A 27344-nucleotide genomic window follows, 5' to 3' on the forward strand; every position below is an offset into this window, starting at 1 on the left:
TTACCAGTTATGCGACACAAGGGTGCCATCACCAATACCACAGCTTCACGAGGCAAAACAAGGATCTTAAAAGGAATCGTCCCCACACAACTCAGTTTAATTGCACAGCTCTCCATTCAGCTCCAATTTACTTCATGGAACAGATGATTTTAGGAGATTCTTGGAAATATTTCTAGTTTGTAGAAAGTAATGTACGTTCTGCGACTCACAGGCTGCAGGAAACTTCATACACATGGTGCACATCTTTATTAAGCAAACTGAAAACACTGTGTCTACACTATGTCAGCTGAACTTGAAAATGTAATTCTTTTGTGGCCCATATGAATGTCACATGTAGACAGACGGGACTCAGCGGAGCAACTGGGAAGCAGCATCCAGGGCTGAAAAATGAACACAGACTTGGCCAAAAACCTGAGGCTGGTTCCAAAAGTGAATCAATCCTCGTAGACCTCCATGTCAAATGAACATCTTTACCTCCTGAGACCCAAGAACTTGTTTGGAATCCACGTTAATTTCTTTAAAATAACTTTAGGTATTTGGGATTAGTAGAAAAAAGAAAGCATTAACTTTGAAAAAAATTATGTGGACACATGGATTGTTTCACTGTATATTACAATTTAAGTCACCAATGTGTAACCAAAATATGAAACTGCTTATTTTAATGCAAAAGCACAATTGGAAACGATGAAATCCCAACGTCCTCAAACATGCACTTGTGAATTTATTAAATTTGCACGTCATATCAAACTAGAAAACCTAATTAGCCTGAATAAACAAGTGTATTGACCCTTCGCTACCAGTACATGGCAGACACAAGTGTCAAAAGGTGTAAATGAAGCAGAATAAGCTGCCACAAAGCTACAACATAATGTCCCCATATGAGGACGTCGGATCCCTCTTCTTATTTACAGCTGCAGTTCCACTCCCTCCTCCTCCCCATGAACACGCTTAAACCCAGGATCTTTTTCAGCATGAAAACAGGTCAAATAAGGTGTCTGGTACAGAGTGTCCCCGACTTCAGCACTAACATCTCCAATCGCTGTAACATGTGTGAAATGCATCAGCACGGAGGAGTCCACCACTGAGACTTCACGAGCAATGGAAGGTGAATGTTTATTGGCTTATGTAGAATAACCAATAGGGACCAAAGAAACAGCGGTTTGGATTTTTTCTTTTATCGACTTTGGACAAAATAACGCCAAAAATAAATGACATGCCCTACGTTTAACAATACAAATAAACATATTCACAACCTGGTCCAACCTGGTGTCTGACCAGCCTAGGGACGTCAAACATAAGACCCGCTGGTCAAAACTGACCCACCAGAGGGTCCGATCGAGTGCGAAAATGACATTAAAGGCTGTAGTTTTTCCATATAACTGCCACACATTCCTAATTTGCCCATCGTATCAGCAAGAGTTGCGGACGTAATGCACTAATTGTATTTTTCCTAAGAAAGTTGTTCGTAAAAGGATTAAATGTAAACTTTTTCAGATTATATTGGGCTGTATGTTTCAGCTCTGTCATGTTGCCCATTTGTTGTTCTTCTTCTTCTTAAATTAGCCACCAGTTGAGCTAAGATGATGAAAACTGGAGACACAAAGGTTCATTTTTTTTTTATCATCTTCTTCCATTAAATACTTTTGGTTTTGAAAATGAAAAATCTTCTTCCGTTTTCATTTCCAGCAAGTCTACAAGTTTTATTTTGATTGATGTTTCAAGGCTTGAAAACTCACTCATCTTATATGATTTTATTTAGAATCATATAAACGGTTAAGTTGGATTTAGATGAATGTCGTCCATGTAGCTCTATATTGCTATAAAAAAAAGATATTTTATCATTTTTGTATATTTTTCAGTTATATTATTTTAATTTTAGCTTGTAAATCTTTGTAAATAATACTTTCTTTGCACTATTTTGTATATATATGTGTGTTTTTTCTCTCCAATCTCGTCGTACACTGAGAAAGGACATTCTGTTCTATTTTATTCTATTCTGTTCTATAATGTCCAGCTGATTAGTGTGGACATGAGATCAAAAACCATTTTGTGAAAAACTGCGACAAACATCTGGAAGTCTAAAGTATTTGGCTCAGAGGTGAAATGGCTGCATGTGTTCGCGGCCTGATTCCAGGAGATAATCATGTTCACGAAGCCTCGAACGCAGAACCAACCACCAAGGACCAAAGATATTGATGAGACGGTTTCGGGCCGGCTATCGATTCGACTGTCTAGGACGATGAAGATAAGATTAATTAGTTCTTCTTCTGAGTGGCTTTTCCTCTTTGTTAGAGCCGATATCTTCGCTGCTGCTTCGTCGCATGAACTAAAACAGTCTCAAAATGAGCAGTCACACAGGAGATAAGAAAAAAAAAGTAGCTTTAATTTATATTTCACAAGATGCCAACACCACTGAGAGGTTATGGAAAAAAATAAAAATAAAAGTATGAAGGAAAGACATTCTGAGATTTTGAGAGGCTGGTAAATTCTGATCGTACACTGATGCTACCAGGAACTGAAGTCTCCAAAGCTGGTCTTGCCCTTGGACTTCTTGGCTGCTACTCCGCTGGTGGACGGCCCACTCTCATCTTCAGCTGCTGGACGTTTTCTGAAAGAGGAGCGGGATTATCAAGACACGAGGATCTCCAATGTCCGTCTAGTTCGTCTTGTAGATTATGGGTTTCTTTCATCTCTGTCGGCTTGGATTGGACCCACTTCAGTCTCTAATGTGCTTTAGTGCTTTTTTTTTTTATCTCAGATGTTCTTACTTCTAGTTTAGTGTTTAACTGTTTACACTATAGGTCTCTGAGTAATTTAAATCCCCTGTATGTGCCGTGTATATTGCAGAATTGACAATAAAGCTTAGAAACGTGGACGAATAATCAAAACCGACAGAACGCACTGACTTGATCAGAAGGAATTGTACATTTAGACTGAGATGGATGGAGCAAACCACTGTTAATCTATTGATCTGATATAATCTGGTTGGAATATATCTGCTGTTTCTGTGCATGAGGGGTGCAACTTTCCAGGAGGGGCAGAAATATGGAGGTAACAAACCAGAGAAACTGAAAAAAAAAACCTTGTTGTCGTTATTTTCCTAAATTCTTCATGTGTCCTGATCCACAGTCCAAACATCACTCATTTTTACTAAGACGGCCAACTGGACAACATTTGGACAAATCAGGGGAGTTGCTTTAACAACCTTCAAACCTCAGTATCTAAAGTGAAACATGTCGTCATAACCGTCTTATAAGCAGCCAGTGAGTCAACGTGTGTTGTCGTGTTAAGGTTTCCTGCTGGGCTAGACACAGTGGAGCATTCGGCAACTTAATTACCAGATATCCCCCTCCCAGGAGTTAAGGGATTATCAAATTAAGGTCCTTAAGAAGTCTTAAGTTCAAACGCATCTGAGATCAAAAAGTGAAGTCACGGTGTAAAGGCAGAGGACGATCCCGGTGCCGACAGAGACCTGAATAGTGTCGCATTGTGCTGCTCACATGACGACTGTCGCCACTAGTTTCTGCACAAAATCTGTCCCGAGCCGCCTGATACGTCTTCCACGGCCGCTCGTCTGCTTCGCCTCACTGCTGCTTGGTGTCGAGCAGGTTGCTACTAATCAACCTATTAGCTCTAATGTGTTGCTTGTGATTTTCCTAAACAAGATAATATTAAAAGCGTTTGTGTGCAACTGGAAAAAAAAAAAAAGCAAGAAAGTGACCTAAAATGTGCTTGCACATCAAAATCAAAGACTCATTCACTCGTTCACATCTCGTTCACATCTTATACACAAATGAAAAAGCTGCAAAGGGCTCACACGTCCACGTTACATTTAACCGTCTAGAAAAATGGAAGAAGCTGTAATGGAGGCATTAACCCAGACACGCTCTCCAAAAATAATGTGAACGTGACACGGTGATAGGAAGGAAGAGGTGGATTAGTTTATCAGGAGCCTCATCAGCTCCTAACACACATTTTCAGTCCACTTAATGCTCCCTAGTGTCGCGGCTAATTTGTTGTCATTATATTTACCTTTACTGAGCCAGAGTCTCATCTTGAAAGAATTCACAGCTAAGCGTGAATTAATTCTACCAATATAGTGCAAAAATTACACGAATTTGTTGTTTAGATTCTCTATTATTTGTAATATGTTTATTATTAGATTATTTTTAGGACAAAATCAGCTTATGAAGGTGCAAGCTGCTCTAAATATGATGCCAAAACAGGCAAATGAAATATGCTGCAATATCACACTTTACAACACAACGTACCTGAGTCTGGTGAAAATAATAATAATAATAAAAAAAAAAAGTTCTGGACAATAAACCTAAATTATCCCTGTGGGGAGAATTGGTAATCTTCTTTGTAATTGGCAATTTTGCACATTATGCCTCCGCCCGTTGTGTGTTGCTATGTAATCATGTTTTATCATCCATTCATTACTTTCCTGTTTCTTTGCACGTTTGCTTTAAGCATAAAAAATAATAAAATAAGTCTTGTTTTGTGCTTATGCAGCATTGAGGACAGTGATGGGGGAAGAGGGGCTGGGTGTGGTGATCAGTATGCGGGTGCGTCCTTACGCTGTAGCGGGATTGATGTATTTCCCCACGCCTTGCTTGAAGGTCTTCGGCGCCTGGTCCTCCTTGGCTTTCGTCAGGGAGGCGCTGGCCTGCTGCCTCTCCTCCTCCTGCTTCTGCTCCTCTTTCTCTCGCTCGGCTGCGATCTGAGAGGCACAAATCACGTAAATCCTCACGGGTTCATGTCACCGGAGGATATACGGAGAGAGAGAACGGCTCTGTTGTTGTCAGACACCGGCAAAAAGAACACGTTTCAAGATCTCCAGGATCATTTTTGTGATGTTGTGCAGGATTAAAAAAAAAAAAAAAAAAGTTTACCAGGACACATGATTTAAATATGATTTCAAACACATAATCACATATTGTAAATTTATTTGTACTTATATAGTATCTGAAGCTTTACGGTCATATCACATTGAAGTACGTGCAAATACAAACACCAGGAGCAATCAAGCATCTTACACTAGGAACCTCCAGAAGAATTATCTATCTATCTATCTATCTATCTATCCATCCATCCATCCATCCATCCATCCATCCATCCAAGTATCTAACTATTAATCTATTATCTTTCCAAGTATCCATGTATCTATCCAAGTTTCTATCCATTGATCCAACTATCTGTTCTAGTATCTATCCAAGTATTTATCTATCTATCCATCTATCTATCTATCCAAGTATTTATATAAGTATCTATCCAAGCATTTACCCAAGTATTTATCCAAGTATTTATCTATCTATCCAAGTATTTACTTGAACATCCCCAAATACACTTAAGAGGAACATTTCTCCGTGTTTAAACTCTGTCAATGTTTAAGTCAAATGTGCTGCTGTACACAGCCAAAAAAAAAAAAACTCCAACGACGCAGTGTTCAAATACACAACTCTGAAAGAATAAACAATCATTACCATTAAAAAGAACATGAAGGGAAAATCAAACCTGAGCGTCCGCCTCCTCGTACGGGTCCACGAACACGGTCGCACTGATGAGCTTTATCTCCGACTGTTAAACAGAGAGAGACGTTGTTTAAGGACCAGCATATCAGCAAATATATCAGTGGCTGTGTTTCTGTTCAAGGCTCTAAACACAGTTTTAACGATTTTAAATAAAACTGTTAGTGCTGGCGTCCCAGAACAATAATAATTGTTCAGTTCTTCATCTTTCACCAAGTCCCCCAACCTGCTGTAGATTTATCTGACATTCAACCTAATCACTATTATTGTATATATAGTCACTAATTATGATTAAACAAAAACAGTAAAGAAAAACTGAAACCTGATGGGCCAATGTTGTGTTAAGGCCAACAAACACACACACACAGGTGTTGGTTAAGGAATCACATTCAGTTTTACGTCAAACCAAAAGAGCTCGACAGCTTCTTCCAACAAGCTGGTTTACAGCTCAGATGTTGATCGGATCTGAGATATGCACCGTGCCCTTTACAACGATATATGTGTGTTCTCTTTCAAGTCTTTTACTTACTGAGCTTATTCTGCACAGAGAGAAACATGTTTTCATGTCTGTAAGAGTCTGTAACAACCAGAATCGACATCAAAACGATCCGAGTGACTCAGAAAAATATTTCTGCGATAAGCAGAGGTCCTCTCGGACGGCTCCAGATGTAATGACCTAATGGTGCGAGTTCAAGCCTGCGACGTTCACACGAAGGGTCGGCGCATAAAACGCCAAAAAGGCCGTGAGCTGCACAGACTGAAGAGCAGGGAAAGTTTTCAAAGAGTCTCCTCCACTCTCCTTCTGTAAACTTTCCCTAAATCACCCCGACGAGCAGATATTCAGAGTTTCACAGCCGCCGTGCGTGTCAGTCGACCTCGTCTGTAAACGCAGTTTAATTTAGGGCGACAGAACGAGAAGCTTTCAGGTTTGGAAAAGACAAACTCGTCCGTCACTACTGTCTAACACCTGAGCTTTAGATGATCCACGACAGGGTCAGAATCCTGTCACGTTACTCGTCGTGGTGAAAATACATCTTAAATATTTCTGAATGTGCGTTCGTTGTTAAATGTCATTGTAGTTGTTTCCATATTATTATTTTTGAGCCACGCCCACTGGGAGGGGCTTATCATTTCGTCCATGTTTTTGTTGAAGAGTCGTGTGACAAGCTGTGTTTGGGTTAATGAAGAGCCCGTCTCTGCAGCCCAAACATCCGCTATTTTTGTGAACAGTTGTTTGTTACTTTCTAAATATTTTTCTCACGGTCTTGGGAAACCAGTGAAATAAACACCCAAAAATGTAATTGGTTGTTGACGCCATATTTTCTTTTCTTTTTGTGCAACATATTTTAGTGACGGCATTAGTAAAGGGAGTTTATGTTATGTTAATGTTTATGTTATGTTTATGTTTATGGCAGTTGCACAGTTCGTACTGTCTGAAAAAACAAACTGAAGCTGTGTATTATTTGAATAGCTTAACACTGAATGCAAAATGCTAATAATAATAATGTATATTTATAAAGAGCACTATTATAGAAGACATATAGGAGGTAGGGGTCCCTACTTAATCTCTGCATCAGTTTGGGGGTAGTTGGTTTGAAAAACGTTGAAGACTCCTGCTGTACAGTACAATAAATTACTAAAGAAATACATGATGGGGTTTCTTCTGATACAAACCATTTAAAGTGGAGCCAGGCCTTAGACTATATCTACTTCCTACCTTTGGTTTGTCTGTTTTAGGATCACTCTCCACATTCTCCATGGCCGTGAGCGCCTCGAATCCACCAACAACTCTGGAAAAGAGAGAAAAGCATTTAACTTTTTATTTTTTCTATACATCTAGGAAACAGTGGGAGGGAAATAAGAGCTGAAACTCAGGACGAGAGAGCTGCAGATTGAGCAACATTGCGAAAACAACCTCTTGTCGTCACATGCTCGCAGTAATAGCTGCTGCACAGCTGCAACCTGGCTGAACACAACCTACAAGTTAATATGCCCCAAAGGCACATGCGGAACGAGCATTAAAAAAAAAAATGCACGTTCGATCGTCTCAACGCGTCACGTGTGGTTCTCGCGGCAAATCGTTCACTGGCGCAGGGAGCTGAGTAAACCTCATCGCACTCCCGCAGATAACAGTAAAAAAAATAAAACTATTATTATTATTATTATTATTATAGCCGTTGCTATCGCTGCTTTACGGTGTAAACACAGCAGAGAGCGGCCGAAGATAGACTGTCAAATGGTGAGGGTCAAGAGGCAATCAGTTAGAGCCTCCCCTGGTGCCCAGCGCTTTAAGAAGTTGCTCTCACTTCGCTCTTTAAACTGCAAACTCTTTATCCAGCTGCTCCTATGGGGGGCGCCCCCCCCCCCTCGTCCCCCGTTAGGATGTGTAGAGTGAAAACAGGCGCAGAGAAACAAACACAGGCCGTACACCCAACGGACTGCAGTGAAAGGCATCTCAGGCCACATGTCCTCCGCTAACCACGCGTTCAAATAAACGGAGGAGCCGCCATGTTTGACAGCCCCGTCCCAATCGGCCGGTGAACTCGCTTTAAACGACACATGTTTTTCTCGGGGCCCATTTCTCGCATTCTCCGAGAGATCCAAGCGCTCCGGCATGTTTTTAAGATGTTTAAGCAGTTTAGAGTTTAGGAAAATTCTTCTTCTTCTTTCAACACAAATCTAGTCAGAACAAAAGCAGCAAAATTAAAGCTGCCTGGACGACAAGGGTCCTTGTAAAAAGAAATGTTGTTAAATAATTTGTTTTTAGTGGAAATCACTAAAGATATTTGCTTGATGAAAAAGAGGAAGCACGTTCCTTCCATCACATCACATTAAAATCCAGCCAGACTGTTTTAAGGACTATTTACACTAAAGCTGCAACAATTACGCATTAACTACTCTGCTAATTATTCCAGTTACTGATATCAAATTTCTGGTGTCAGTTCCTATTTTTATCAGCCACAACATTATGACCACTGACAGGAGAAGTAAATAACATTCACCATCTTGTGACACTTCATTGTTCTGCTGGGAAACTTTTGGACCTGACATTTATTCACGTGGATCAGACCAGACACCCCCACCCCATAACAATTAACCTGGCCTCCAAATTCACTAGATCCCAAACTGATCCAGTATCTGTGGGATGATCCACAGAGGCCCCCTCCCCTCAACCTATAGCACCCAAAGCCCCCAACTAACAACATCCTGCTTCCAGACACCACAGGACACCCTCAGAAGACCCATGTCCCAACTGAGGCACTAGACAATAACAGGAAGGTGGTCATAATGTTATGCCTGACTGAGTCCTTGGATTGTTTTTAGGTGCCTCCCCCTTCATCACATAGACTAAACAATGCAGACCGGTCTCCAGTGTCATGCTACTTCATGTGTAATTGTCATGTTTTTCTTTTTAGTCTATTTTGTGTGTGTGTGTGTGCATATATATATATATATATATATATATACATACACACACATTCACACACACTTTTAAAATCCTTTTTAAATCTTGAAATCTTTGACATTACATAGTCGACCAAAGCGAACAGTGTCAGTTTGTCATAATCTCTACATCTCCTCATAATTCTTACGTCGCCCCCAAAGCTGCCACACAAAGGATGAGCCAATATGCCTTCAGAGATTAGTAAGAGGAAAAGTCAGCTGGCAAATTTAAAGCCCGGTGTCCTCACTTTAAACAACTGACACAATGCGTAGATCAGCTTAAGTAGACTGTCACTGCCGCAGCCATTAAATGTGCAAAGACTACAGTCTGGAGAGTATAAAAAGCTGGATGCAAGGTCAAAGCTGATTTTTTTTTTCTTTTTTTTTCTCCTTTCTAAAGTGTGCTGACCATGTGAAGAATCAGTCGCTTGAAAGCTGTCTGAATATTTTTAGAAAAACAGCCAAGGCTGCCCCTGAAAGACAAGCATTTAGGATGGAGCCCAGCTCAGCAGAGAGAGAGTGAGCCATCAGTTTAGATTCGGCGTCTACTAAATTTTTCACTGCTTTTGGCCGCGAGTCAGACCGGGAAGTCACAATTCTGTTCGCACTGCGCTGTGCCGCGAAAGGAACTAAGAGGGTGAGAAACTGATAGAAAGTCAGGAGAGGAGAGAGAATACGTATAAACAGCAACACACTCTGACGTGTCTTGACAGGTTTGTCAACTTTCAAGGCCGAAATCTTATAAATGACTTAAAAAGATTGTTTTTTTTTTTACATGTGGAATGGATTTACATAGAGATTTACATCCAAGTGGCTCATGCTGCCGTTGGAAGTAATAAATGTCGAATAAAAGCCTCTGATGCTGAGTTTTGTGTGCGTCTCCGTCCACTCAGAGACGTGGAGAAGGAAATGTGATTTGGGGCAGTAGCAGTTGTGGTCTGCGTTGCTGTGACGTGTACTTTCATGTCGGGCTGCAGCCTCAGGTTTAGACCAGATCTGATGCAGAAGCGTCGTAAGTCTCGTGGAAAAGCGCGGGTTAAGAAAGGAATGAAGCTTTACCTTCCAAACACTGTGTGCTTCCTGTCCAGGTAGGTGCACGACCGGAAAGTGATGAAGCTGAGGAAAAAAAAATTAAAGAAGGAAAAAATCCATTAGTACAAATAGATAAAGCAAATGCACAAAATAACTTTCAATAACAATTATTAAATAATAGTATTTAAAGTCGATTCAAGCTGACGATTCAGTTCACAAACCAATGTTTTATTTAATTTCTAAGCTGTATAATGAAGATAACACATTTCACTGTTTATCTGTTTGCAATTCAATACTTAAGGTTTGTCATGCAATACTTTTTGTTACAATCCAATTACTTTTTGTTGCAATTCACTACTTTTTGTATATATACCAACACCTGTATATTGTTTATTCTATTCTACTTATTATTTATCTTTTACACAGTCCACTCTTTATTCTTGCTACTTTTCTGCACTATGTTTGCTGTTGCAAATATGCCATCTCCCCACTGTGGGACAAACAAAGCTTTTCTATTCTATTTAGTTACAAATAGATGTGAAAATATGTACAAAAAGTGTAACTTCTCTTAAAGAAAGAGAAAATGTACCATATATTAAGTTTAAGGGTGTCAAAATAAGTCAAAAAATGTCTGAATCTGCTTTTTAATGACAAAAAACATCCAAAATGACTTTGTAATTCATAAAAACAAAATGTATGAAGGCTTTCTGTGCACATTCTAAATATACTTCATATTTTTAGTGTCTCATTCCACAGTTAGATGACTTTTCTATCACAGAGGAGCAGTTCAAAGCTTAATAATAAAAAAAAAAAAAACATTTCTTACAACTGAGACTTGTTGGTGTTTGGGCCTGAGTTGGCCATGCTGAGAACTCCCCGGCCGGTGTGAGACAAGTTGGGCCGAAACTCATCCTTGAACGGTTTCCCCCAGAACGATTCACCTCCTGGGAACGGAGAAAGATGGATGGTGGGTGGATAGAAACACAAAACGATGGAGAGATATGGGATCAGAATGAGAAATAAGTCGGCTCCTAACAACCATTTTCTTTGATCATGACCGCGAGGTAGAAAGACGTTGGAGCGTGGATATCGGCTCTTTAAAGCAGCAGTGGCTTTAAATTTCAGCACCATCTTTGGTTGAAATAATTATGAGTCTATACTCGTCTCAAATCATATGTCAGGCAGTGAGTCTGGTACGGGGAGGTGGACATTTAGGACGTGTTACAACAAGAAAAGATTTCATGGTCTTGGTTATTATGCAGACTCACTGTTGCCTCCGTTGCGTTAAGTGTTAACTGTTCTGTCTCATTTAACAGATGTTTAACAGGACTGTTTTACACCACTGGTGGCGCTGTTCATGAGCAGCCCCTCTCTTTTGCTCACATCTTGAAAATTTCACTCATCAACAGTTAACACGCCCGAGAGAACGGCCAAACACAAGCGAATGACAGGAAACGTGAATAAGTTCGCTGATGTAAACATAATTGTAAATGGAATGCAGAGAGGAAAATGAATTCAATGTGTTCAGAGTAAATGCAAAAGGTTTTTTTGGTAACAAGAATGGGAAGTGACAGCAAGTTTATTAACAAGAAAATTTCCACAGGGAAACCTGCGTCAATACACCGATCAGGCATAACATTATGACCACCTTCCTAATATGGTGCAGGTCTCCTTTGTGCCTCATCAGAGGACGGACATGAGCCTTCTGAGGGCGTCCTGTGGTGTCTGGGAACAGGATGATATTAGTGGGGGCCTTTGGGTCCTATGGGTTGAGGGGAGGGGCCTCTGTGGATCATCCCCAAGACCTAGTGAGCTCTCCGGGTACTCCTTCTTCTTCACATCGTCCAAGGACACGCTTGTTAAGTAAACTGGTGATTCTAAACTGGCTGGAGGTAAGAGTGTAGTTGTTTGTCTCTCTGCGTTGTCCCTGAGGTGGACTAGTAACGCTCCAGAGCACAAACGGTTAAAGAAAATTAATGAATGAATGGGTTTTGAGGCCAGGTCAACACCTTGTGCTGTTTTCCATGTTTTTTTGAGCTGTTTCTAAACCATTCTGTGTGTGTCTGTGTCTGACATCATGGAGTGTCATTGCTATGGGGTGGGGGTGTCTGGTCTGGTCTGGTCTAGGTGGGTGCTACATGTCTAAGTAACATCCTCATGAATGAATGCCAGGTCCATAAGTTTGTCACAAATTGTCACAAGATATTTCCTTCAATGTTATTTCCTTCACGTGTCAGTGGTTTTAATGTTGTGGCGGATCCGTGTATACACAACATTGTCATAGAAACATGGAAACATTGTTTTAAGATGCCGGTAACACAAAGTCTCTGTTCTTTGAAACTATAATGTCGGCAGAATGAAGCAGGAGTTCATCGTGGAGTTAACAGCGACGTACGGGATTAAACGCATGTCAACAAAGATGAGCGGGGTCCAGGTAGAGCTGCATTAGCGTCTTATTAGATGATCACATCCATTTTGTTTCCACAAAAAACAACAGCACTTATTCAAATTACTGCACCACTGCAGAGACAAGGCGCTGTGCTTTTTTTCGTGGCAAGCGAGAGGCCGGTTTGCCCTTGAACGTGGATCCACGTCGAGAGCCTTCAGCTGTGAGTTATTATTCAGACTGACTCCATCATTAAGAATCATCATGATGAGTATACAGGAACACACACCGCAGGAGCTCATTGGCTCCCGACGGGGGGAGAGGATCTGTCGCCCCGAGGTGCGTTTCACTGTCCTGCCAGCTGGTGCACGTGCATGAAGCCGTGTGTTCATATAAAAGGTACCGTAGGGCTCTGTGAGAGTGTTTATGTTGTGAATGTATGCCTGGTTCTGCAGACGTCGAGTTCCCTCTGTGACATTTATGCATAATTTATCAACTTGCTGACATTTCACTTCGGCACGACTGGATGGTAAATGAAGGGAGGAGGACCAGGAAGGATATGCACTCTCGCTAAAAAAAGAGTTAAGCAATCAATCAAACTGTGCTGCCTCTGATGTGGATTTAAAAATGTCCTTAAAGAGCAATATGAAGTGAAAAACGTATGTTTTTTTGCTATTATAATATGTGAGCACATGCTATTTATCAGGAATGTCCTGATTAAAATCATAGACTGAATGTGTGAATATCTCATAGAGATGAATAAAGTACTCGTCTATCTAGCTATGAAGACGGACAGCAGAACAGCTACTCAAAAATGAAGACAAAGCAAGCAGAGCTCCCCCTGGTGGCTGGCTGCAGTATAAGTCATAAGCTCCGCCCCCTCTATGTTAGCAGATGGGGCTCGTTCCAAATAAAATGCACTATGCTACTTTCTGCCTCAATCCACTGCAGTCAGAGACAGTTTTAGTTACTTTGTAAATCATAATGGATAATAAAAATAGATTTTTGATACTATTTACTCCGGGGAAGAATTAACCAACAACCTGTCAGTATTTAAATCAGTTCCACCTGTGCTGCATGAACACATTAATGGATGATTTAATGATTTTATCCATCGAAAGGGGTGAATGGTTCAGCGACAACTAAACTTTGTGCTCTCACATCTGTCCACGTGGGTAATTAACGTGGGTAATTTTTACTTTACAAATTAAGGACATTGCCCACTTGCACGGGATAAGGATCACAGACACGCCTATTACAAATTACTGGAGGTCCACAGGTAAAACTAGTCATGAGTAAATATCGTGGAAATTAAGTTTGGGCGGACGCTTTGTGGATTTTAGGGGGCAATATAAAGCTGAAGGTAATAAATATGGATCACATCCGATAATTGATGTCTCACAGTGTTTACTCAAACCAAAACATTGCCGGGAAACCTTCAGGTAATCTGTCCATATATTAATATCCTGTTTGTTTTTTTATTTACCGTCACTGCACCTACACAATAACAGTCATTATATTGACAGTTTCCAAAATACACGCCCACTTCTCCTTCTTCTTCTTCTTCTTTTTTTTATTCCCCTGAGTTCCTGTCTGTTGACTTACTCTGAGCCAACCCTGCTTTCTGCTACCGAGCTCTGTGCACATACTGTTCAGCACAGGTGATGAGGAGAATTTTACCTACGGGCCAGAAATTCTGCACCTCATAAATCTGTCTCGGTGGGTGCGCTTTGCATAGTGTTCAGAGAGACGCCCACGGACACAAAGCTCACATTGTGCTGTAAAACTCTCACACAGCAGCGCGGCCGACGCGAAGGTAGGAAATTTTCCCGTGTGTGGCCTCGCGGATGATTACACATAGCTGCATTTAAACGTGTTTTCTAAAAGCACTGAAATTACACAGTGAGCTCGACGGCTGGTTGTTCAGCACAGCCCCCAGTCTGCACCCTTAACTGCTATCTGCATCACCTCTGTCTTTTTTATCTGCGTGCGTGTGCCTTCGCAGGGTATTTTTAGCATCACTCCTGACTTGCATCTTGAGTTGCAAGCGGAATTTACGCAACGCTTCCAAAAAGGAGCTATTAATAATTCAACAAAGAAGAGTTACGCAACTCAAAAATGTAGCCAGAGTGCAGTGCTCATCTTACCTGTGCCAGTTCCAGTGGGGTCTCCTCCTTGAATCTAGGGGGCGAGAAGATGAATAAGATAAATGAAAACTCAGGTGGCATCCGGCTGCAAACTGAAACACAATTACGGGCTCGTTCTGCAAAACACGTCAGGAAAACGGACTTGAAATTAGCCGCACGATAACAATAGCAACGTTTTAAATCGTTGCTCGGCTGCAATTTTCTGGTTTTACACTTGCAAGGCAAATAAATCTTGTGGTGCCCTTGGACAAACTGAATGCCATCGTTTCACTACTTCTTTATGCGCGTTAGAACAAACAATTACCAAAACAATTAATGAAACACTAAGAGTCACATAACTTTTAGTCTCACCCTTACTCTTACAATATTTTCCTTTTGTCAGACACCCAACCTGGAGTCATGTTCTTTGCAGCAGCCACAGTCAAAGCTTTCCTCCAGGACACTGGCCCCTATTGTTCATTGTTTGTTCAACCTGCCTATTAGTGTTTCTACAGTGGAACTTTGTACACAAGTTCTTCTGTGGGGGAAAAATAAATAAACTTTCACGAGCAGGCTCCAGTACGGCATTTGCACCGTCTCTGCAACTATTATCTGAATGTTTTGCATTGTTTGTGTTTAAGTTATTGTGCCACTGGTATGTTGGAGTAGTTTGTAACTGCCTCCTCATAGCACCGATAAAATAAATTAAACTATTTAAAGCTGTCTGTGTCTGAAGTAAGACTGGAGAAGAAACTTTCAGGAGGCTGTGAACGTGTTATTATTACATACATTTTGAACCTGAGACAAGGGTGATTTACACAGTTTTAGGAAGGTGGTCATAATGTTATGCCCGATTGGTGCATAGTTGAATTACTAAATGAACGGACAGTCTTGTAATTTTGTCCCCATGTCACACAACATCACAAAAACAAACGGACACAGCAGGTTTCCAGACGCTGCAACATCATAAATAAATGCAGAAGTTAATGTGTAAAACAGCTGCATCATTTCGGTGCTCAATGATTAGCCCATTTCACAACAAACCGTCTGATTTGTCACAGCTAGGAAAGCACAGCTGTACTAATGGTGGCTCAGTTCCATTAACCCAGTAAGCCACGATAGTAATGCACAAACCAGGACCTCCTGCAAAGTAAAGTAGATCTAACACCTGTGCTTTCCCTGCTGAGACGAGTCAACACGTCTTCTTACGGCCTGAGCCCGTCACGTTTCCAAACGACAACCGACAAATTCCTAAAACCTCAGGATGTTCAGGAGTCTGACGTCCCTCATGAACAGCAGCGTAAAAAAAAAAGAAGATGCAAGCTTCTGTTCCCTGCTGCTTTTGAAAGCGTTTGTTGCTATGAAATTATTCTCTCCAAGGCTACGTCTCCTCTTCGTTTGAGCGCTGGAGAATAAGTCGAAGGCGTAAGTGGTGCAGTAATTATGGATAAACAATTCACGGCTCGCAACTGTGCATGAAAACCACGGGACGGATTGAAAAAAAAAAAAAAAAAAAAAGGTAAGGGCCCCCTTGAGACCAGATGTCCACTCAGAGCCACTTTAATTATGGGAGCGGCACCTCTGAAATAAACAGGCGAGCGGCTGATCACAGAGCTGTCATTTTTAAATTCTCCGTCTTTGTTAAGAGGCTTCAGATGGAGAGTTGGAAGAAAACAAAAAAGCTGTGTTTATTAATCAGCACGCACTAAAAATATATCATTATTCCCTATAAAAGATGAGGCAATAAAACATTGGTTGACTGTGGAGTCACTATGACTGTGTTTCATTCATATTTTCTAATCAGTCAGTGATGGAGAATGAACCCATTTATATTTGGTTTATCCTGATTTCTCAGAACGTGAACTTTAATCACCGACTTCCATATAAAATGTCATAACGAGGTGGATGTGAACTCAATCGCAAAATATTTCCTGGACAAGATACAGGACTAGCATGAGAATTCAGCCGGTACCATTTCCAGTAATGACACTGTCCCTCTCAAAAAAGCTCTCAAAAATAAACGATCTCTAAGACGTGAATAAAAGAACCTGAATTATGTTACTCGTGTTTTAATTACATGTCATTTTGAGTACTGCAATTTTGTTATTTATCCCAATAGATTAACCATAGTCCGTATAAAGATCCGTGGCAGAACTCCTCCTCTAAAGCAGAGGTCTACAAAGGGGGTCCAACATATTTTACTAAAGGGATAAAGCATAGCTCAATACTTAACGCAAAATTATGATCATAATGTATATTTATAAATGGCACTAGGCTGAGTTTAATATAGAACACATATAGTCAGTAAAGCAAAGTCTGGTGTGTGGCTGTAGTATAGGTCATAAGCTCCACCCCTTTCATGCTAGCAGATGAGACGTGGTCAAAATTAAAACACCAAAATATATGTCAAATAATCATTTTTCAAGGATGGTTTCAGTCATTTCAGGTGATTAATATAATGCTGGTGCATGTTTGAGTGTTTTTTTTAAGTTTCATTTTAGTTAGTTATTTGATGCTATAGGAACACGATGTGATATAATGGTGACCACCAGTTGCCACGGCAACCGCTCCGTAAAGTGGTACCGTGTATAACCAACATTTCCTTGTAACTGAGCGCAGTATTAATTAAACAAAAACACAAGTGAGTCCATACTGATCAAACACCAGCTCCAGACTCACAAGATGGCGCTGTATGTAAGTCAATGCAAAGAAGTGGGGACGCTTTGTCCATATTTATATACAGTCTATGGATATACATTGTTCAAACTTATGCTAAACATGCTCCAGTCAAGATTACTTCTTCATATCTGTTTTTAAAAGAGCAACCAACCCAGGTATTGGCACACATCTGAACTCCAAACCTCCTATCAGACTAAATGGAAAGATTGTGGAATTTGCCCAGAAGGCCACCTTAACTGGAAGCATGTGAAGTCCAGTTCCAAAGGAAAATCTCGTAAATTAAATATTTCTGTCGTCCTCCAGGTCAAATCTTACCCGTCTCAAATGTTTCCATATCACAAAATTTAATGTAAATGTGGTCTACTGACTATAGAAGGAATTATTGGAGAAGGTGGTTAAAAAATGGTGATGCGGATTATTTTAGGATAAATAGTGGAACAGGCCGGGTCATTTTATCATTAGGAACCTTCGTTAAACTTTGTTAAAGAAGCCAGAGCAAGAACAAAAAAATAAACCTTGAGCAGAATGTAGCTCATATGGAGGGAACTATATGATTCAGAGAGGCCCGGTAGAAAAGACAGAAAAAAGACAGCATGAGGAAGAATGAATCGGAAGCAAGCGGATAAATTCAAACATCATTACCATGAAATTGCGGATGGACCTGTGGAAGACCGTCCCGTCGTAGTAGCCTTTTTTACACAGGCGGATGAAATTCTCTCCAGCTTTGGGAACCTGAGAAGAGAACATATTTTATTTTTTTAAGAAACAGCAACAAGGAAATTGAGAGTAAAACATGAGCATCCTGCGTTGTTGCAGGAAATTATATTTGTGAGCTGCTGCGTTGGCTTTGTTCCGGTGTGGAGTTTCTCCACGTACTTCAAACAATAGCAAATGTTAATGAAGGGCCCACGTTGAAGCTAATTGGAGGTAATAAATGGTGAGTTACGTGTACTGAATCTACCCTTACTGAAATCACTGCAGGAGGCATGTAGGAGGCAGAAGGAGACAGGCTGCATTGGTGCACAAACTGTTCCAGGTTTTGGTGTAGACAACAAAGATCAGATGCTTCTGAGTTGGTCTTTGAACCAACACAGAAGCATCGTTCTGGGCTCTTCTGCAACAATAAAGTCATCTGCTCTGTAATTTCTAAGAAAACTGACGAGGAACACACACAAAGCAGACTAGGAAAAGTCAAAAGGAGATCTATGCTCTTATAAAATTGCTGTTTTTCCAAACAGCTTTGAGGCAGATGTGAATAAAAGCCATAATGCATAGTCAGGATGCAGAGAGGCTTTCGCCCTGCTACCGCAGGTAATTAAATAAAATGAAAGAGATCAACTGTGCATTCTGTACTGAGTTAAGGTCTCGAAGAACCGACTGATTCATAGCCACGTTGAGGTCAGCCTTGCAAGTATTTGCCCACAGAGAGAGCGTCAGAATAAACCGGATACGTGTTGCAGTGGAGGAAGGTTCATATTTCGGGTTTTCCGCGTTTTGCAGATTTCCATTCACGTAAACAGACGCAGTCTCACTTTTTCAACTGTGTCTGACCCCTTTTCCAAAGCGCTTGTTACACACAGAAGTCTGCGATGAACCAGAGTTCATCTGTTGCCTGAGGCGGCCTCGCATATCTACGTAGCTCGAAGCCAGACTTAACACTCCTCTTGTAAAGATGTTTACTAGAGTAAAAAAAAAAAAAACATCTGGATTGCTGAAGGTGGGTGATAAGAACGTTTGGGCTTCTTGTAAATCACTACAACACACCTACCGACGGAAGGAGACCGACTCGGACTCTGGAATAAGGCAGCGTTTGTTCCCTGAGCAGGAGGAGTGGCTTCGACTGTGACTCAGGTCAGGTCCAGTGTTGTTACCGTCAACAAACTTGAGGAACACTTCTGTGTTTGTGTCAGAAACATACTTTTTTTTTTCCCCCTTAGGAACAATGTTTAGTGGTTTCCAAGAATCACCAGATGCTTTCGTAAAACCTATTTTTTATTTCCCTGGCTTTTCTTTCTTTCTTTCTTTTTTTTTTTTTTTTTTTGCTGTGTGACAGCTCCACTGGTCTTTTTTCCACCTCCGATTCAATTCTGCTGCCGGCGTTCAACGCTTGGCCTCTTTTCCCCCCTCTTCTGTCATAAATCCCAAGATTTTCAAAGCTACAAAGAGGCTTATTGTTTTAAATCACTAGACAAAAAAAAAAAGATTGAGTTCTGCAGTTTTAGGCACTAAATTGATTTCTGGAATGGAAAAAGAACAGGAACAAAAACAGCAATCAGATGATAAATTATCTGCTCCAACACGTTACTGGTGCATCTGTGAATAAAATGCACGGCAAATCAAAATATACAAGCTCCTTTTTGTTTTTTTATACCAGAAACCTTTTCCCTAAGAGATCTCCATCTGTGACAAACTCCTGCTGCCCGGTAATGACGGCTAATCGAGTGTGAATGCGTTTGTGCGTCTTCCTTTGTGTGTGTGAAGTCCGAGAATGTTTGAAATGCAATTGGACTTAGAAACATGCCTTGGTAGCCAGAATAGTCAGCAATCAGTGATGTCAGCATGGAAACAATGTGGGCCTGACGCAGATGGAAGAAAAAAAAAAAAAAAATGCAGAAAATGTCCCAATTCACCCCGTTTCCCAGATGAGCGGCCAAAAACTAAGAGCATGAAAGACGTAAGGTCTGAGCAATTGAATTTACTTTGACATTTCTAATTATTTAATCATAACTTCTGTAGTCGCTTTGTTTTCGTCTTACTTTTCACACAGGAGCAAAAGGAAGAAGGTGGTAACTTTTGATCTTAATAATATTCTTGGATGACTTACACCGATCAATCATAACATTATGACCACCTTCCTAATATTGTGTAGGTCTCTCTTGCGCCTCCAAAACAGTTCTGATTCAGTTCTGATCAGTGGTGAAGTTGGATGACAGGTCAGCACCTTGTGCTGTTCTTCATGTTTTCTCGAGCTGTTCCTAACCGTTTATGTGTGTGTGTCTGTGTGAGACAGCTTCCCTGAAGGAGTGTCATTGCTATGGGGTGGGGGGGGTGTCTGATCTGGTCCAGCTAAGTGCCAGGTGCAAAAGTTTCCCAGCAGAACACTGAACCGCTAACAAGGTGTTCAATGTTATTAACTTTTCCTGCCAGTGGTTCTAATGTTGTGGCTGATCGGTGCAGGTGACAACCACCCCCTCACATTTCATCAAAGTTGAGGATAAAAGGCCGCGGGGGCAGCTGACACATCCAGAGCCGGGTGAGTAAATGGGCACTTTTACGGGGCGGAGGGCTCCGGATCCGTGTGACTGAGAGCGTATGTGACAGTGAGGTGGCGCTCATTAATTCATAAACAGCAGGCCACAAATAGAGCTGCAATCTTCTGTGAAAACCACCGGGGAGGAAGGTGGGCCGGAGGAGGACGCAGGGCACAGAGGGCAGGCTCCGCAACCGCTGCAACCCCCTCCCCCTGTTATTCTGATTCGTCGGCTCCGGAGCCAATGAAAACCGAGCACACGAAGCGCTCGGTTACCAGGGAAGAAACGCATTCCCGGAGTTCCCACGTCTTGTAAAACCTAACAAGGTGTCACACAAGCAACACATTTCTGCCAAGATGGAAAACTGGTAAACTGGAATCTGCAAAAAAAAAAAAAAAAAAGGCCCGAGTTCTGCGTTTTGGATGAGTCACCCTGAATAAAAAGTAACCGCCAGCTCGGGTCGAAGTTATGCCACAGCAACGTGTTTCGAGAGCCAGCAAATTAAATCAAGCAAGACTGAATCACAGCGTCCAAAAACATCAGGCTCCATTTGTAAAACTATTTATTTGCTAGTTGGCTTTCTGTAATATCTAACAGTAAAGATTCATTATTACACAGGATGTTAAGATCGGAGGCAAAACACTTTTAGAAGGTCAGTCCAGGTGAAAGCTGACCAGCATGCTAACAGTCAGCAACGAGCTAGCAGCTAACAAGAAGCCACCAGCTAACTAGCCTAGCCAACAGCAGTGGGAAGTATGCCGCAAATCTTTGGGGTTTTCAAGTGGCCCCCTCCCTTCACCCGCCTCCATGCCGCCGCTACACAACCACATGACTTTCAATCACCACTGTGAGATTAGCTTAGCCCCTTTTTTTTTTACTGCTACTCAACAAAATGAATACATGATTTAACTAAAAACGATTCACACCCACATCCTTCCAACGCTTCCTGCCAAACACACGGTGCCAGACTTTTTGTTACGTGCTCTCACTTTGTCACAGTGCAGCTCGATGTTCAGGTCTCCCTTGTTGGTGTGCAGGCGGACGTAGCCTTTCTTCTTCACGTACTGGTAGCGCACGGTGTCGTCCGCGATGGCATCTGTAACGAAGAATGTACAAACTCACACATGCTGCACTGATGTGTCTTTGTAAATGATAATATTTACGAATGAGGTTTACAAATCAAGCTGGGAGTTTTTTCTATTGATTGTTTGAGCCTCAGCTCAGCTACAGGTGAGATCTGTGACCTTTAAACCACATTTAATCCCAATGCCTCTAGTGTTGTGCTGCTATTTAGATCCTGTAGACAATCTTAAAATCTTGTAATGAATTAACTTGAGGCGCATTTCACTAGACAATACTGTAAAGACAACGCATGCATGTGTATTTTGTTACTAGGACCTCACATGTATACGTAGCATGAATACAGCTTTTTTATCAGGAAGCCCGAACTAGGTCAGTAAATCCAAACACTCCAAAACTCTCTGTCTGAAGTGTTGCTGAACCTACTACACAGTTGCATAACAGCAAATCTCTCCCATGGAGCAGCTCGGCGGCCGACGGGAGAAGAGAACGGTCGAACTGAGAGACTTTTAACTGCGCTAGCACGAAGCCGCACTTTGCCACAGAAAGAGCACGCGCGACAAACAAGTGCTCCGTGGATGAACAGAGGTTAAAGGAACAAAAGTAAGAAGAGGTTTTTTTTGTGTGTGTGTGTTTGTGTCTGAGGAGTTAACTCGCCTGCTTCGTGTACTGTTGAAGGAGTCATGGCTGTGGATGTGAAGGAGGCAGAAACCTTTCCTGTGGAGTAATGGGCCTGAGGAGGAAAAAATAAAAAAGAAGAGACATTTCTTCTGTTAATGCAAACATTAACTCATTAAATAGGCCCAAGTGTCATCCTCCAGTTTAAGTTTCACCACTTTCTTTGCATTCTACTGATTCTACAAGATTAGAGAAAGAGTAGAGTGCCCACCCAAGCCTAGAGGGATCTCTCCCATCTCATAATTAAGGCGTATTGGAGACGCTTTAAGGCTATTTGAGTGCATTAATTAAATAGTAACATGCACCTAAAAATACCGGGGCGACTGGAGGAGTTATTTATGTCAAGATAACTCCGTTAAGATGAAAAGCGGAAAAAAGTGAAAATGGATTTCAAAGGCTGGAGTCGACTCCACAGCCGCGGCTTATTCTTCTGCTCCAGTTCTCGTGAAGGCGCAGGAAAGCGCAGACTTTACCTTGCGTACCCCGTCTGACCTATATTCCCCCCTCTCTCTCAGATGCCGTCGGAAGCGTCACCTCGGCTGTGAACTCATTGTCGGCGACGCAAAAAAGCACACAAGATGCTATTTAAACCGAATCAGCCTTCATCTCCGGGTCATTCAAGGACAGAGCCACGGTGCTAATGTGACTAACCACAGTTGGCCTTTCGAGGTTTGTCTAAATCTCACCCATGAACGAGCCGGTATAGGAAGGGAACAGGAGATACTTTTAAGATGAAAAAATATAAACCTGATGCATATTTAAACAAAGCTTTCTCACTCAATCATTCATTTACTGACCTGACGTGCCCTAAATGTCTGGGTCTTATATATATATATTATTTCTTTATTTATTTTTTAAAACATTTGCCTGCCTATTGTTATTGTATTATATTATCAATCCACATCACTCTAAATTGTCTTTGTTCAGTTCCTGGATGCAGTTGTTTGTCTTGTTGCCCAAAATACAGTCAGTGTATTACTTTTAATCGTTTGGCTCCCTCCTGTGTTCAAGTTAAGACTTACACGTGCCTCCGTGAGATGATGCAGAGGTACAACTAAAAAAAAAATGGTGGTAAAACACCTGATTTATAATGTTCTGATCAGTTCATTCATAAAAAAATATATATAAATGAATGAATTGTATTAGAATATATCTTGAACTTGGAAATGGGCGTCAATGTAGGAACATTCCAAAAATATTTTCCTGGACACTGTACACATTTGTGCATGTTTCAATAAGTTATCACTTCTAAAAACAAGAACGATCTCTGATGATAAACCTTAGAGTCAACACGGACGAGAGGTGCTATAAAGTGCCCGAACCAAGCTGAGTTAAGCTCCAGGAAAAGCCTGTTTAAATTATATAAAGGCTTAAACTTATGCATAATTTAGAGAAAGGCCACTTAAGTGACGCTTGAGTTTCGCTCGCATTCGCTGCTCATTTGTAGGCGTCACCCAAACGGCTTATTGCTGCCACAATGATCATTTTTAATTAGCCTGGGAGTAGGGAGGAGTCTGGAGCACTGCTGAGATGGTGACAGCCAGAGCTGTATTAACATATGGTCAATGAGTGCAACTTAATCTTGTATCTCTTGGTTTTCCAGAAATAAGGGGATCTAACTCTTTCATACGCCATTAATGGGAGGTTAGTGAGAGTTCACCTATGCACCTATATCATCGAGTTCTTTGAGTAGGGTCATGGCTTTTTGATGTGATGGTGCACAATGCATTTCAGTCTTCCACTGCAGGGTTAAATTTACGTGCAAGCCATCAGACTGCATGCACATATATATATATTTTTTTCTTTTCCTGAGCTTTATCAGCAACCTCAGTGTGTTCTAGTCCTCCAAACCCTGTACTTATATGAACAACTTTAACTGCTATATGGGTAAGGGAAATGTTTGAGGCTCTTTTGCTTACAGCGTTTAATTTGTCCGTCTTCTTGGCCTTTGGCTCCTTCATGGTGGAAGCCAGCAGCTGGTCCCCCTTGTAGTCCTTGTAAAGCTCAGCTAAGGTTTCCCTGGTCTCCAGGTTGGTGCTGTTCAAGTGGTATGCCGGGTCCAGTTTGGCTTTTTCCTCATCTGAACGAGAAACCAGGGAAAGAGAGAGACGGACGTGGTGTGAGCACTGCAACCTCCTGATGAGGATTTGCAAACAGTTAATTTCCCTGATAACTCACCAGGATCGAGCACTTTCAGATTATTTTTCACATGGAAAAAGTTGGAAACGTTGAATTTATCCAGGTTCGTTGGGTCCTTTGAAAACAAAATATCGTCACATTTAAAATCACTTTTTGTTAACTAATGTGCAATAATACCAAATAATTTAAAAAAAAACTACCTGCAGTGTTATGATATCCTTTCTGGCAAAGGGTTCATCAGTCAACAGATCCTTAAAACTTTTGGTCTTGATGTTCAGCTGCTCGACAGCCTGAGTGAATAAAGATGTGTTTTTCAGAAAACAAAACCTTTTGTTAGTTACTGAGATCCCAAATTTGAAGAAGATGGTTTATTACGTGTAATAGCCTCAGCACATCACACTGAAATCAATAACATCTCTATGTGCGTAGTTTTAGAGAATGTTTTGTGTTGCAATTCTTCAAAAGAGTGCGAGCTCACCAACCTCATGGGAAAACACGTTCCCGGTGACTTTGTTGGCAACAATGTGGGAATTATTTGTGAAGACGTTGTACAGAACAGGGCAGTGATACTTTCCTGAAACAGAATGAGGATGTAATGTTCTCTCTGCTGAATTAAATCACACATCTTTTGCATCTTCCTTCATTTTTAGTCCAGTAGTTTAAGTCTGATGTTGACTTTTTACAACCGAACTATTGTCTGATAGTCAAATATCAACTTCTTAAGCCACTAGTTTCTACGTCTTTCATACATGGTTAAAAAACAAGCATATTTACCATCATTGTTCTTGGCAAAGTTAAGTTTGATGAGCGCCTTTGCCTCCAGTTTCTGTGAGAAACAGAGAAGACAAACAGAAAAACATAATTTTCCTCTCTAGCAGAAACATTTTTCACTTTGTTGATGAAAATATTTTCATGGCACTTCACACAGGTCACACTCTGCAATATTTACAGACTTAGATTTTTACCCTACTGCTGAAATAATATATTACATATACAGACAGGCTTTCCATCCCCATTTTCATTGATTGCATTATTTAAAAATACTTATTGCATCAAGAATCAAAGGCAATACACTGGTTCTATTCAGAGCAGAATAGAAAAGGAAAACAGCACAAAAACATTTGTTTCAGTTCCAACTTCAGAGAGAACGTAGATGAACCATTTTGGCCAGGTTTGTAAATTAAGAGCAACCTCTGATTGAATTTCTTACCTCTCCAGAGATCGGATTAGTACCATACTTCTTAATCCATGGAACAATGCTCCTAAAAATAAAGTAGAAAAGATTTGTCCTTTTAGGTCCAATGAGCAATTCACAGAACAGATTAAAAACTGAAGTCACACTTATTGTCCTTCACAGTCACACTCTACTCACAGCAGGTCAAAGACGACTCCCTCCTCAGTACAGACGGGATACTCAAACGGCTGGAGGGACAAGCTGGAAAGTTGCAGACAAAATCTCTTCAATCAGACGAGACACTGAAGACAACAACTACAACACCATTTTGAAAGATGTAACCTGCAATCTCTCTCTCTGATAGTAAAAAAAAAAAGTCTCTTGCTACCTGCAGTGGTCGAATGGAAGACGCCTGAAGTTTGACTGTGGGATGTCTGAAAAGAAACACAACGATTATAATGATCAGGTTTTGTTGAGGTTTTGATTCAATCTTCCATCATTCAGCGACTGCAGATGTAATGTGCAGCTGTTAAATGTGGACACAGGCTATGAATAGTGGAACAAAAGCTACAATTCAAATAAGCATGAAGGTAAAACGAAGTCGATGCTTGCCTAAAATAAGTAAATAAAAGCAAAACTATCATGATGTACACATCATTGCAACTAAAACAGATTATCTAAGCAGTGTGTAAACAATCTGCCGAACGTGAAACAACTAATACAACTTCGTAGATCTAATAAACGCAAATCTTTAATAGATAATAGTTTAACTGGCCGTTGAAGGAAGGCAAAATGCAGCTCACCTGGCCGCTTTCCTCCATAAAAGTGCGTGTACTCCGCACATGTGATGTACCTGTGAGGAGGATCAATCGCAGAGGTAAAAAATCAGAAAGATAACGAGGCACATATAAACAAACAGTTGCTAAAAGTACACTAGTATCAACAGAAATAGGCTGATGTTAGCTTAGCCAGGTAGCTACTTAGAAGCTACCGTTAACTAACAACAAAACGAAGCACGATAGAGAGACGCGTGGAGACAGCTCTTATAGTTACATTTTATCCTTTTGGTGCTGTCGCTTCCCCATCTTGAGTTTTTTTTAGTACGCGTGAAAGATTATCCGGTGTAAAAAAGACAAACTTAAAATCATAAAACACAAGATCCGCTCGTTTTCCCCCACTTCCTGTTTATGTTCTTTGTCGCCGTCGCAATTGATGACGCTCACTTGTTATGACGGAACTGTGTCGCCACCTGTCGGAGGACTGGGTACAACAACTCAGCCGCCTAGTCCCTGTTTACCAAACTTTGAATAAAAAAAAATGACAGGAGAAGTTAATAACATTGATCATACTGTGACAGACACACAGACAGAAAAGCTTTAAGAACAAAAAACCATAAAAGTACAGCACAAGGTGTTGACCTGGCCTCCAAATTCACTAGATCCCAAACTGATCAAGTATCTGTGGGATGATCCACAGAGGCCCCTCGCCTCAACCCATGGGACCCAAAGGCCCCCACTAACATTTTGTTTCCAGACGCACACAGGACACCCTCAGAAGACCCATGTCCATTCACTGATGAGTCACAACTGTTTTGGAGGCACAAGAGAGACCTACACAATATTAGGTTGGTGGTCATAATGTTCTGCCTGATTGGTGTACACTGATTTTTGGACAGTTGTAGTGTCTTGGATTTTATATTTCTATCAAGACTACATTTCTCCACGCTCATTTATATGTGAAAGAATCAAGTCCTTTCCTAGAAAACAAAACAAATCCTGGAAACCAAACTTGTGCATAACCATAAAACAACTACGAGGAAATCTT

General features: G+C 41.0%; 1 protein-coding gene across 1 annotated transcript; it reads right to left on the reverse strand.

Annotated features, from left to right (window-relative positions):
* Positions 1–2362: 2362 nt before the first annotated feature.
* Positions 2363–26739, reverse strand: ppil2 (peptidylprolyl isomerase (cyclophilin)-like 2). Its single transcript, XM_047592697.1, has 20 exons — positions 26574–26739; positions 26324–26373; positions 25909–25954; positions 25719–25781; positions 25557–25608; positions 25121–25172; positions 24829–24920; positions 24547–24636; positions 24386–24461; positions 24127–24287; positions 22187–22262; positions 21439–21545; positions 17841–17930; positions 14541–14574; positions 10834–10951; positions 10035–10091; positions 7249–7321; positions 5518–5580; positions 4581–4723; positions 2363–2608 (listed from the first exon to the last, which is right to left on the reverse strand). The coding sequence occupies exons 1-20, from the start codon at positions 26603–26605 to the stop codon at positions 2506–2508; spliced, it is 1578 nt and encodes a 525-aa protein (XP_047448653.1). The 5' UTR covers positions 26606–26739; the 3' UTR covers positions 2363–2505.
* Between the last annotated feature and the right edge of the window lie 605 nt (positions 26740–27344).

The sequence above is a fragment of the Mugil cephalus genome, chromosome 8, assembly GCF_022458985.1.
Source record: "Mugil cephalus isolate CIBA_MC_2020 chromosome 8, CIBA_Mcephalus_1.1, whole genome shotgun sequence".
Classification (NCBI taxonomy): Eukaryota; Metazoa; Chordata; class Actinopteri; order Mugiliformes; family Mugilidae; genus Mugil; species Mugil cephalus.

Bases quoted from the DNA above. Each gene is read 5' to 3' on its own strand.
- ppil2 (XM_047592697.1), bottom strand. From the start codon at position 26,605: ATGGGGAAGCGACAGCACCAAAAGGATAAAAT. The intron at 25,609-25,718 runs GTGAGTAGAGTG...CTTTATTTTTAG, and splicing joins GGAGTCGTCTTTGACCTGCT to GAGCATTGTTCCATGGATTA. The intron at 5,581-7,248 runs GTAGGAAGTAGA...TCTGTTTAACAG, and splicing joins CTAAAACAGACAAACCAAAG to TCGGAGATAAAGCTCATCAG.